Below are 13,768 nucleotides of genomic sequence, written 5' to 3'. Positions count from 1 at the left end.
TATTGTTTAGCAGCCTCGTGTGCAGCACCTTATCAAAGGCCTTCTGAAAATCACAAATACACAACATCCACTGCATCTTCCTTGTCTAGCCTACTTGTAATTTCCTTAAAGAATTGCACTAGGTTTGTCAGGCAGGATTTTCCTTTAAGGAAACCATGCTGAGTTTGGCATATCTTGTCATATGCCTCCAGGTACTCTATAACCTCATCCTTGACAATCAATTCCAACAACTTCCCAACCACCGATGTCAAGTTAACAGGTCTATAATTTCCTTTTTCCTTTCCTTGCCCCCTTCTTAAATAGCGGAGTGACATTTGCAATCTTCCTGTCCTCCAGAACCATGCCAGAATCTATTGACTATTGAAAGATAATTGCTAATACCTCCACAATCTCCACAGCTACTTCCTTCAGAATACGAGGCTGCATTCCATCTGGTCCAGGAGATTTATCTACCCTTAGACTATTCAGCTTCCTGAGTACTTTCTCTGTCGTAATTGTGACTGCGCACACTTCTCTTCCCTGACACCCTTGAGTGTCCGGTATACTGCTGATGTTCGCCTCAGTGAAGACTGATGCAAAATACTCATTCAGTTCCTCTGCCATCTCCTTGTTTCCCATTACAATTTCTCCAGCATCATTTTCTATCAGTCCTATATCTACTCTTACCTTTCTTTTGCTCTTTATATATTTGAAAAAGCTTTTAGTATCCTCTGATATTATTTGCTAGTTTCCTTTCATAGTTCATCTTTTCCCTCTTAATGACCTTCTAAGTTTCCTTTTGTAAGCTTTTAAAAACTTCCCAGTCCTCTGTCTTCCCACTAATTTTTGCTTCCTTGTATGCCTTCTCCTTTGCTTTTACTTTGGCTTTGACTTCTCTTGTCAGCCACAGTTGCATCCTTTTTTCCATTCGATAATTTCTTCTTTTTAGGAATATATCTATCTTGCACCTTCCTCACTTCTTGCATAAACTCCAGCCACTGCTGCTCTGCTGTCCTTCCCGCTAGTGTCCCTTTCCAGTCAACTTTGGCCAGTTCCTCTCTCATGCCACTGTAATTTCCTTTACTCCACTGAAATACCGACACATCGGATTTCAGCTTCTCTTTCTCAAATTTCACAGTGAACTCAATCATGTTGTGATCACTGCCTCCTAAGGGTTCCTTAACTTCAATCTCTCTAATCACCTGTGGTTCATTGCACAATACCCAATCCAGTGCAGCCGATCCCCTAGTGGGCTCAACAACAAGCTGTTCTAAAAAGCCATGGCGTAGACATTCTACAAATTCTCTCTCTTGAGATCCAGTGCTGACCTGATTTTCCCAATCCACTCGCATGTTAAAATCCCCCAAAATTATCATAACACTGCCCTTCTGGCAAGCCTTTTCTATTTCCTGTTGTGATTTGTAGTCCACATCACTGCAGCTGTTTGGAGGCCTGTAGATAACTGCCATCAGGGTCCTTTCACCCCTGCGATTTCTTAGCTCAACCTATAAAGATTCTGCACCTTCTGATCCTATGTCACCTCTTTCTAATGAATTAATATTATTTCTTACTAATGAAGCCACACCACCCTCTCTGCCTACCTGCCTATCCTTCTGATACACCGTGTATCCTTGGACGTTCAGCTCCCAGAGACATGCATCCTTTAGCCACGTCTCAGTGATGACCACAATATCATACCTGCCAATCTGTAGTTGTACGACAAGATCATCCATCTTATTCCTTATGCTGCGTGCATTTAAGTATAATACCTTAAGTCCAGTATTTAGGACTTTTTGTTTTGATTGCACTGCAACTCATCCCAATGGCTGCAAATTTACCCCATCACCTGCCTGTCCTTCCTGACATCTTTACTGCTCACTATCTTAGATTTATTTCTGTTTTCCCTCTCCTCCGCTCCACCATTCTGGATCCCATCCCCCGCCAAATTAGTTTAAACCCTCCCTAACAGCTCTATTAAACCTTCCCACCAGGATATTGGTCCCCTTCAGCTTCAGGTGTAACCTGTACTTTTTGAACAGATCATACTTCCCTCAGAAGAGATCCCAATGATCCAAGAATCTGAAGCCCTGCCCCCTGCACCAGTCTCTCAGCCACGCATTCATCAGCCAGATCCTTCTATTCTTGCCCTCGCTAGCACGTGGCACAGGTAGCAATCCTGAGATTACTACCCTGGAGGTCCTGTTTCTCAGCTTCCTTCCTAACTCCCGGAAATCTCTCTTCAGGACCTCCTCCCTTCTGTTATCTATGTCATTGGTACCAACATGCACCAAGATAGCTGGCTGCTTGCCCTCTCCCTTCAGAATGTTCTGGACCTGATCCAAGACATCCCGTTCCCTGGCACCTGGGAGGCAACACACCATGCGGGTATCTCTATCAGGCTCACAGAATCTCTGTCTGTTCCCCTGACTATGAATCCCCTATGACTACTGCATTCCTCTTCTCCCTCCTTCCCTCCTGCACAACAGTGTGTCACCGTGGCTGTCCCCTGTCAGGTCATCCCCCTCAACAGCATCCAAAAAGATATACTTGTTGCTGAGGGGGGCAGGCACAGGGGTGCTCTCCACTATCTGGGCATTTCCCTTCCCTGTCCTGACAGTCACCCAGTTTTCTGACCCCTGTAGCCTAGGGATGACTACCTCCCTGTAGCTCCTGTCTATCACCTCTTCACTTTCCCTAATAAGCAGTAGGTCATCAAGCTGCAGCTCCAGATCCCTAACACTGTCTCTGAGGAACTGCATCTCGGTGCACCTGGCGCAGATGTGACCATCAGGGAGGCTGAAGGTCTCCCAGTATTTCCACATCTGATACCCTGAACAAAGCACTAACCCTGTAGACATGCTACTTAATTCTACAGGAATGAAACAAGGAAAAATAAGTCTACTCACCCACTTACCTCACCAAACACACAAACTTCTTAAACTGTTAGCTGTGTGAGCCCTGCTGTTCCTCTGTCGGTCCGGGCCGATTCGCCAAGGGGATAAAAAGAGTTGGTGCCTTGCTTTCGCCTCTTCCCGTTACTGCCTAGACCCAAAGCCCTACATTCTGTTGTCACTGACTCTGCTGCCCACTGTATAGGGTGGTCTTCTTAAACTCTCGATGCTGTCCTGTCTATGTCATGTGCCTGTGCAGACTCACCCTTCTTGTACTTGAAAAAGTTTTTTTAAAAAGCGGCCTTCCTTCAGAATTAGCTCTCACGCCGCCCTTCTTGTCCCGATCCAAAAAACAACCGTTAGAAGTCCCCTTCCTTTTAAATTCTCTGCGTTGTCCTGTCTATGTCACGTGCTTGCGCAGTCTCGCCCTTCTTGTACTTGAAGAAGTTTTTTTAAAAACTGCCTTCCTTCAGAATTAAGTCATTGATATACAGCATAAAAAGAAGCAGTTCCACACCAACATCTGCAGAACACCACTAGTCACTGGCAGCCAACCAGAAAAGGATCCTTTTATTCCCACTTGCTGCCTCCTACCAATCAGCCAAAGCTCTAACAATGTTAGTAACTTTCCTGTAATACCATGGGCTCTTAACTTGGTAAGCAGCCTCATGTGTAGCACCTTGTCAAAGGCCTTCTGAAAGTCCAAATTTACAACATTTATCTTTACTCTTACTCTTTATCTGTGATGTTACAATTTTGTTGGCTCAAGGTAACCCGATTGACCTGTGCCAGATTCTCATTGGATGTCGCCCAAGACTACAACAACAACACACACAAACTCCTGGAGGATCTCAGCAGGCCAGGCAGCATCAATGGCCAAAATGTTGACTATACTCTTTTCCATAGATGCTGCCTGGCCTGTTGAGTTCTTAAAGCAGTTAGTTTGTTGCTTGAATTTCCAGCATCTACAGGTTTCCTGGTGAGTGCATTATAGCTCTTCCCCCAGACTTCTGCCCCAGGGAATGGCTTTTGTTTTTCCCAACGCAGACTGGTTCAAACCAGTTCACCCAAACACTGGGCGGGAATGGCCAGATCACAGGCTTTTCCTTCTACAAGCTTGCAATTTTACATAATAAACCGCTTCTCATCTGAAAATAGTCTGTGGTTTAACAGATCATCAGCAGAAACTCTACATGTCCATGTTCAGCTAATTACTCTTTGATTAAGGCCATAAGATGTAGGAGCAGAACTAGGCCATTTGGTCCATTGCATCTACTCCACCATTTCATTATGGCTGATCCATTTTCCCTCTCAACCCTGACCTCCTGCCTTCTCCCCATGCACAGTCGGCCCTCCTTATCTGCGGGGGATTGGTTCCCAGACCCCCCACTGATAACAAAAAACGTGGATACTCAAGTCCGTTATTTAACCTGTCTTAGTGCAGTGGACTTTAGGACCCGGCAGAGGTCAGGACCCGTTGACAGAAAATAATCATGATTGAAAATAAAGTGGAAATAATAAAGTGATTGGAAAGAGGTGAAACACCAAAGGTCATTGGAAAAGTGTTAGGCTACATTCGGTCAACGATTGGAACAATTTTAAAGGATAAAGTGAGAATAATGGAGCATGTGAAAGGCCCCACCCCGATGAAAGCTACAATTATTACTAAGCAATGCAGTGGTTTAATTATTGAAATACATACATTTCTTAATAGGCATAGAAAGGTAAAATATATACTGTATACTAAGACAAGCGTTTGACTAACTGACGCTAAATAATACCAGATGTACCTGTTCGAACTTAGGTACAAATCCGACTTAAAGACTACCTGTACTTTAAATCATCTCTAGATTACTTATAGTACCTAATGCAATGTAAATGCTATGTAAATAGTTGTTATACTGTATTGTTCAGAGAATAAGGACAAGAAAAAAGTCTGTACATGCTCAAACAACGAGTGCTGGAGAGAGAACTTCCGGGTTTTCCCTATCCATGGTTAGTTGAATCTGCGCATGTGGAACCCGCAGATCAGGAGTGCCGACTGTATCCTTGTGCCCTGACCTATCGAGTATCTATCGACCTCTGTCTTAAGTTGCAGGAAGCAAGTAGCTGGATGACTCTCAGGAGAAATGGAAATGTGAATGGCAGTTAGCATAGAGCACCCCTTTGGCCATTCCTCTAAAAAATAAGTATACTGCTTTGGCTATTGTTGTGGGGGATGACCTCCCAGGGAAATATCATGGAGACTGGATTACTGGCACTGAGCGTAGGTCTGTGATGCAGAAGGTAAAGAGGGAAAAGAGGGGAGCAATAGTGATAGGAGACTCAATAGTGAGGGGAACAGGCACGAGATTCTGTGGATGTGAACGGGACACCTGGATGTTATGTTGCCTCCCAGGAGCCAGGGTCAGGGACATCTAGGGTCACATACACAACATTTTGGAGAGGAAGGGAGAGCAGCAACCAGATGTCTTGGTACATATTAGTAACAATGACGTAGGAAGGAAAAGCAAAGAGGTCCTGAAAAGAGAATATAGAGGGTTAGGTGGAAAGCTGAGAAGTAGGACCTCCCAGGTAGTACTTTCTGGATTGCTGCCTATGCCACGCGCCAGTGAGGGTAGAAACAGGATGATTTGGCACATTAATGCGTGGCTGAGAAGCTGGTACAGGGGACAGGGCTTCAAGTTCTTGGATCATTGGGATCTCTTCTGGGAGAGATATGATCTGTACAAAAGGGACAGGCTGCACCTGAACCCGAGGGATCCAGTATTCTCGCAGGAAGGTTTGTTAGAGCTGTTGGGGAGGGTTTAAACTAATTTGGCAGGGGTGTGGGAACCGAACTGAAAGGGCTCAGGATAGGACTGATGGTAAAAAAGCAAAGATAGCATGCAGTCAGACTGTCGGGAAGGGCAGGCAGGTGATAGAACATAATTGCAGCCAGCAGGGTGAGTATCAGTGCATTAGGGATACAGAGTCAAAAAGGGTAGCTGCTGTGCAGGTTGACTCTGTGGTTAAGAAGGCATATGGTGCATTGACCTTCATCCACTGTGGGATTGAATTCAAGAGCCGATAGGTAATATTGCAGCTATATAGGACCCTGGTTGGACCCCACTTGGAGTACTGTACTCAGTTCTGGTCACCACACTACAGAAAAGATGTGGAAACTATAGAAGGAGTACAGAGGAGATTTACAAGGATGTTGCATGGATTGGGGAGCATACATTATGAGAATAGGTTGAGTGAACTCGGCCTTTTCTCCTTGGAGCAGCGGAGGATGAGAGATGACCTGATAGAGGTGTATAAGATGATGCGAGGCATTGATTGTGTGGATAGTCAGAGGCTTGTTCCCAGGGCTGAAATGCTCGAAAGGGCACATTTTTGAGGTGCTTGGAAGTAGGAACAGAGGAGATATCAGGGGTAAGTTTTTTTACACAGAGAGTGGTGGATGTTTGGAGTGGGTTGTCGCTGATAGTGGTGGAAGAGGATACAATAGGGTCTTTTAAGAGACTCCTGGATAGGTACATGGAGCTCAGAAAAATAGAAGGCTATGGGTAACCCTAGGTAATTTTAAAAGTAAGTACATGTTCAGCACAACATTGTGGGCAGAAGGGCTTGTATTGTGCTGTAGATTTTCTATGTTTCAATATTTACGGTACTCAAAGTGTTATATTTCAATGCACAGAGTATAAGAAATAAGCTGGATGCCTTTGTTGCACTATTACAGATTGTCAGGTTAGGGTGGGTTAGGGTTAGGGTTCCCTAATCCTAACCTAATCATTGGACTCCTGCATAGTGCCAGAGGACTGGAAAATTTCAAGTGTCACTCCACTCTAAGAAAGGAGGAAGGCAGCAGAAAGGAAATTATAGACCTGTTAGCCTGGCTGGGAAGATGTTGGAGTCAATTGTTAAGGATGAGGTGATGGAGTACATGGAGTCAAAGGATAAGATAGGACAACTTCAGCATGGTTTCCTTAAGGGAGTATCTTGCCTGACTAACCTGTTGGAATTCTTTGAGGAGATTGCATGGAGGATAGATAAAGGGGAATTGGCAGAGGATACTGGTGGGCATGATGGCAGAGCAGAGGTGGCTGAAGTTTTCAGAGAATATTTCACAAGGTGCAGAATAGATATGTACCACAGAAGAAGAAGTTCTCAAATGGCAGGGGTTGACAACTGTGGCTTCACAAGAAGTTAAGGACTGCATAAAAGCCAAGGTAAGGGCACGTAAGGTAGCAAAAGTGAGAGGGAAGATGGATGATTGGGAAACTTTTAAAATCCAACAAAAGACAGCTAAGCTATAAAAAGGGAAACGATGAAATATGAGGGCTAGCCAATAATATAAAGCAGGATACGAAAAGTTTTTTCAGTTACATAAAGATTAAAAGGCAGGTCAGTTGATGTTGGACCACTGGAAAATGATGCTGTTGAGATAGTAATGGGGGACAAAATATTAGCAGATGTACTTAATGGGTAATTTGCATTTGTCTGCACTATGGAAGACACCAGCAGGTGTCAGTGGCCTGTGAGTGTTTTTGTTAGTTCAAAGGAAAAAGTGGTAGGCAAGCTCAAAGGTCTTAAGGTGGATAAGTCACCTGGAACAGATGGTCTACATCCCAGAGTCCTGAGAGAGTTGCTAAAGAGATAACAGATGCATTGGCCATGATCTTTGAAGAATTACTTGATTCTGGGTGAGTTGAGGAGAACTGGGAGATTGCCGATGTCACTCCACTCTTTAAGAAGGGAGGAAGGCAAAATAAAGGAAATTATAGGCCAGTTAGCCTAACCTCAGTGGTTGGGAAAGTGTTGGAGTCTATTATTAAGGATGAGGTTTTGGGGTATTTGGAGACTAAATAAGTCAAAGTCAGCATGGCTTCTGACAAGAAAAATCTTGCCTGACAGATCTATTAGAATTCTTTGAGGAAGTAACAAGCAGGATGGACAGAGAAGAGGCAGTGGCTGTCATTTACTTGCATTCTCAAAAGGCATTTAATAAGGTGCCACACATGAGGCTCCTTAACAAGATAAAATCCTGTGGTGTTACATGAAAGATATTGGCATGGATAGCAGAATGGCTGTCAGGTCGGAGGCAGGGAGTGGGAATAAAAGGAGCCTTTTCTGGTTGTCTGACTAATGCTGTTCCTCAGGGGCCAGTATTGGGACCACTACTTTTCACATTGTTTGTCAGTGATTGAGATAATGGAATTGATGGCTTTGTGGCAAAGTTTGCGGATGATACGAAGATAGGTGGAGGGGTAAGTAGTGCTGAAGAAGCAAAGTAATTACTGCAAGACTTAGACAAATTTGAAGAATGGGCAAAGAAGTGGCAGATGGAATACAGTGTTGGGAAATGTATGATAATGTATTTTGGTAAAAGGAACAATAGTGCAAACTATTATCTAAATGAGAATAGTGAAAAGAAGATTCAGACATCAGAGGTGTAGAGGGACTTAGAAGTCCTTGTGTAAGACTCCTAAGGTTAATTTATAGGTTGAGTCTGTGGTAAAGAAGGCAAATGCAATGTGAACATTTTTTTTTCAAGGGCAATAGAATATAAAAGCAAGGAGATAATGCTGAGGCTTTAAAAGATGCTGGTCAGACTGCACATGGAGTATTGTCAACAGTTTTGGGCCCCATATCTCAGAAAAGATTAGCTGTCATTGGAGAGAGTCCAAAGGAGGTTCACAAAGATGATTCCAGCATTAAAGAGTTTAACATATGAGGATTGGGCCTGTACTCACTGGAATTTTGAAGAATGTGGGGCAATGTCATTGGAAGTCATCAAATGTTGAAAGGACTGGAGAGGACATTTCTTATGGTGGGGGTTTGTAGAACTAGAAGGCACAGCCTCGGAATTGAGGGTCAACCCTTTAGAACAGAGGTAAGGAGAAATTTTTTTAGCCCAATAGTAAATCTGTGGAATGCTCTGCCACGGACTGCGGTGCAGGCCTAGTCTCTGTACATATTCAAGGCAGAAGTTGATCATTTCCTGATTGGTCAGGGCATCAAAGGAAATGGCAAGAAGATATGTGATTGGGGTTGAGTGGGATCTGGGATCAACCATGATGGAATGGTGGACCACACTCGATGGGCTGAATGGCCTAATTCTGCTCCTATGTCTTATGGTATGCAGTGGATGTTGTATATTCGGACTTTCAGAAGGCCTTTGACAAGTTGCTACTTATGAGGCTGCTTACCAAGTTAAGACCCAATGGTATTACAGGAGAATTACTGGCATGTTTAGATCATCGGCTGCTTGGTGGGAGGCAGCGAGTGGGGATAAAAGGATCCTTTCCTGGTTGGCTGCCAGTGACTAATGGTGTTCCACGGGGATTGCTGTTGGGGCCACTTTTTTTTATACTGCATATAGATGATTTAGATGATGGAATAGATGGCTTTGTTGCCAGGTTTGCAGATGATATGAAGATTGGTGGAGGGGTAGTTGAGGAAATGGGAAGGCTGCAGAAGGACTTGGGGAAAAATAAGAAGAATGGGCAGGAGAGTGACAAATGAAATACAATGTTGGAAAATGCATGGTCATGCATTTTGGTAGTAGAAATAAATATGTGGACTATTTTCTAAATGGGCAGAAAATCCAAAAATTGAGATGGAAAGGGTCTTGGGAGTCCTTATGCAGAATACCCTAAAGGTAAACTTGCGGGCTATGCCGGTGGTGAAGAAGGCAAATACAATGTTACCATTCATTTCAGGAGGTCTAGAATACAAGAGCAAGGATGTGATGGTGAGGCTTTATAAGACACTTATGAGGCCTCACCTTGAGTATTGTGAACAGTTTTGGGCTCCTCATCTTAGAAAAGATGTGCTGGCATTGGAGAGGGTTCAGAAGGATGATTCCTGGAATGAAAGGGTTATCATGCAAGGAATGTTTGATGGCTGTGGGTCTGTACTCACTGGAATTCAGAAGGATGAGGGGGGATCTTATTGAAACCTTTCAGATGTTGAAAGGCCTAGACAGAGTAGATGTGGAAAGAATGTTTCCCATGGTGGGAGAGTTCAGGACAAGAGGACAAAGCCTCAGGACAGAGGGGCGTCCTTTCAAAACAGAGATGCGGAGAAATTTTTTTAGTCAAAGGGTGGTGAATTTATGGAATTTGTTACCACATACAGCTGTGGAGGCCAAGTCATTAGATGTATTAAGGCAGAAATTGATAGGTTCTTGATTGAACATGACATCAAAGGATACAGGGAGCTGGGGTTGAGGAAGAGATAGGAAAAAAGGATCAGTTATGATTGAATGATGGAGCAGACTCCATGGGCCAGATGGCTTAATTCTGCTTTTATGTCTTATGATCTTATGGTTTCTTAAATGTTGAAATTGGACCCACATCCACCATTTCTGCTGGCTGCTCGTTCCACATTCTCATCGCCTTCTGAGTGAAGAAGGTCTTTTTTCATATTTTACCTTTCAACCTTAACCTATGACCTCTAGTTATAGTCTCACCTAACCTCACGGGAAAAAGCCTGCTTGCATTCACCTTATCTATACCCCTCATAATTTTGTATATCTTTATTAACATCCTTGTAAATTTTCTCTGTACTCTTTCAACCTTATTTACATCTTTCTTCCAGGTAGGTGACTAAAACTGTACATAATTCTCCTAATTAAATCTCACCAATGTCTTTTCCAATTCCAACATAACATCCCAAATCCTGTACCGAATACATTGAATTTTGAAGGGCAATTTGCCAAAAGCTTTCTTTATGACCCTATCTCTGATTGACACCACTTTCAAGAAAGTGTGGATCTGCTTTGTCCTTCGATGATGATGGTGATGATAGTTTGTCTCCTCTGTGTTTCGCTCTTCAGGCATTTCCACAGGAGGCCGCGTCAACCCCAAGAAAGGAATTGTGCTCGATTCCACCAAGCTTATTCAGGAGTGGGTGTCAGTGGATCTCCGGACGCCAATATCTGATACACTTCACCTGCCAGTGTGGATAGACAATGATGGTAATTGTGCTGCTTTAGCAGAGAAAAAATTTGGCCGTGGCAAAGGGGTGGAAAACTTTGCAGTGTTCATCACTGGCACAGGTAAGCAACAGAGAGCATCAAATAAACCACTTTTTTACTTGTATGAAATGGCACCAAGCAGTCCGTGGATTCTGTCTAAAGTGTGCACAAAGAAGACCATAAGATATAGGGGCAGAATTAGGCAATTTGGCCCATCGAGTGTGCTCTACCATTTCATCACGGCTGATCTATTTCCATCTCAGTCCCAATCGCCTGCCTTCTCCCTGTATCCCTTCATGCCCTGACTAATCAAGAATCTATCAACCTGTCTTAAATATACCCTGACTTGACCTCCACAACCGCCAGTGGCAGAGAATTTCACAGGTTCAGAACTCTCTGGGAAACAAATTCCTGCTCATCTCCGGTCACAGTCTAAAATCAATAGACATAGGTGCAAGAGTAGGCCATTCGGCCCTTCGAGCCAGCACCACCATTCAATGTGATCGTGGCTGATCATCCACAATCTGTATCCCGTTCCTGCCTTCTCCCCATATCCCTTGACTCCGCTATCTTTAAGAGCTCTATCTAACTCTTTCTTGAAAGCATCCAGAGAATTGGTCTCCACTGCCTTCTGAGGCAGAGCATTCCATAGATCCACAACTCTCTGGGTGAAAAATTTTTTCCTCAACTCCATTCTAAATGGCCTACCCCTTATTCTAATTCTAAATCACTCTATTCTAAGGCTGTGTCCTGTGGTCCTAGATGCCCTCACCATAAGAACCATCCTCTCCACATCCGCCCTATCGAGGCCTTTCAGCATTCAATAGGTTTAACTGAGATTCTTCTGAATTGCAGTGAGTAGAGGCCCAGAGTCATTAGATGCTTTTCATATGATAAGCCTTTCAATCCCAGAATCATTTTAATGAACCTCCTTTTAACCCTCTCCAATGTCAACACATCGTTACTTAGATAAGAGGCCCAAAACTGCTCAAAATACTCTTAATTTAGACCTCATCAGTGCCTTATAAAGACTCAACATTACATTCTTGCTTTTATATTCTAGTCCTCTCAAAATGAATGCTGACATTGCATTTTCCTCCCTCATCACCAACTCAACCTGCAAGCTAACCTTCAGGGAATCCTTCACAACGGCTCCCAAGTTTCTTTGGACCTCATTGCTTTGAATTTTATCTCCATTTAATAAACAGTCTACCCTTTTATTTCTCCTATCAAAGTGCATGACCATGCACTTCACAAACTGTATTCCATTTGCCACTTCTTTGCCCATTCTCCTAATCTGTGTAAATTCTTCTGCAGCCTCTCTGCTTCCTCAACACTATCTGACCCTCCACCTATTGTTTGCAAGCTTGGCCACAAAGCCATCATCCAAATCATTGATGTACAACATAAAAAGAAACAGTCCCAACACTGAATACTGTGGAACACCACTAATCACTGGCAGCCAATCAAAAAAGGCTCCCTTTATTCCCACTCTTTGCCTCCTTCCAATCTGCCAATGATCTATCCGTGCTGGTTTTTTTCCTTGAATATAGCGGTTCTTAACTTGTTAAGCAGCCTCGTGAGGCACCTTGTCAAAAGCCCTCTGAAAATCTGATTGCACAACATCCACCGATTCTCCTTTGTCTATTCTGCTTGTTATTTCCTGAAAGAATTCCAACAGATTTATCAGGAAAGATTTTCATGTAAGGAAACCATGTTGACTTCGGCCTATTTCGTCATGTGCCTTCAAGTACCCTGAAACCACATTTTTACAGTTGATTCCAACATCTTTCCAAACACTGCGGTCAGGCTAACTGGCCTATAACTTCCTTTCCTCTGCCTTTCTTCCTTCTTGAAGAGTGGAATGACATATGCAATTTTCCATTGCTCTGGAGCCATTCCAGAATCTCTTGATTTCTGAAAGATCATGACCAATGCCTCCATGTTCTCTTTAGCCACCTCTTTCAAAACCCTTGGTTGTAGACCATCTGGTGTAGGTGACTTATCTACTTTCAGACCTTTCAGTTTCCTAAGCACCTTCTTCCTGGTAATTGCAACTTCAGCCACTTCTGCCCCCCGACACCTTGAAATTCCACCATACTGCTAGTAATTTCCACAGTGAAGAGTGATGCAAAATATGTATTCAGTTCATCTGCCATTTCATTGCCTCCCCTTCCTCCCCCCCATTACTACCTCTCCAGTATTGTTTTCCAGCTATTCAAAATCCACCCTCGCCTCTCTTTTATTCTTGGTATATCTAAAGAAACTTATAGTATCCTCATTAATATTATTGTCTAGCTTAACTTCGTATTCCATCTTTTCTCTCTTTATGTATTATTTTAGTTGCCTTCTGTTGATTTTTAAAACTTGTTAATCCTCTAAATTCCCACTAAATTTTGGTCTATTATGTGAACATAAAACATAGCCCTCTTCTTCTAAGCTCCATGTGCCTATCTATGAGTCTCTTAAAACCCCTATAGATTGCACCCCCACCACCATCTCCAGCAACGCATTCCATGCATTCACCTCTCTCTGTGTAAAAAAAAACACACTTTACCCCTGACGCTAATCTGTACCTATTTCCAAGCACCTTAAAACTGTGCTCTCTTCTGTTAGCCATTTCAGCCCTGGGGAAAAGCCTCTGACTATCCATATGATTAATGCCTCTCAGCATCTTGTATACCTCTATAAGGTCACCTCTCATCCTCCATCACTCTCAGGAAAAAAGGCTGAGTTCACCCAACCTATTCTCATAAGGCCTGCTCCCAAATTCAGGCAACATTCTCCTCTGCACCCTTTCTATGGTTTCCACATCCTTCCTGTAGTGAGGTGACCAGAACTGAGCACAATGCTCCAAGTGGGGTCTGATCAGGGTCCAATATAGCTGCAACATTACCTCTTGGCTCCTAAACTCAGTCCCACAATTGATGAA

General features: G+C 43.4%; 1 protein-coding gene across 4 annotated transcripts in view; it reads left to right on the top strand.

Moving 5' to 3' along the window:
- gne (glucosamine (UDP-N-acetyl)-2-epimerase/N-acetylmannosamine kinase) overlaps window positions 1-13,768 on the top strand; it is a 162,886-nt gene that overhangs the window by 129,013 nt on the left and 20,105 nt on the right. For all 4 annotated transcript variants that reach the window (XM_059989782.1, XM_059989783.1, XM_059989784.1 and 1 more), the window contains exon 9: window positions 10,696-10,917. In XM_059989782.1, the coding sequence (XP_059845765.1) occupies window positions 10,696-10,917 (222 nt within the window). The remainder of the gene's footprint in view (window positions 1-10,695; window positions 10,918-13,768) is intronic.

Source organism: Hypanus sabinus, chromosome 14 (genome assembly GCF_030144855.1).
Source record: "Hypanus sabinus isolate sHypSab1 chromosome 14, sHypSab1.hap1, whole genome shotgun sequence".
NCBI classification, from domain to species: domain Eukaryota; kingdom Metazoa; phylum Chordata; class Chondrichthyes; order Myliobatiformes; family Dasyatidae; genus Hypanus; species Hypanus sabinus.
This window is presented reverse-complemented; position numbering and strand designations above follow the sequence as displayed.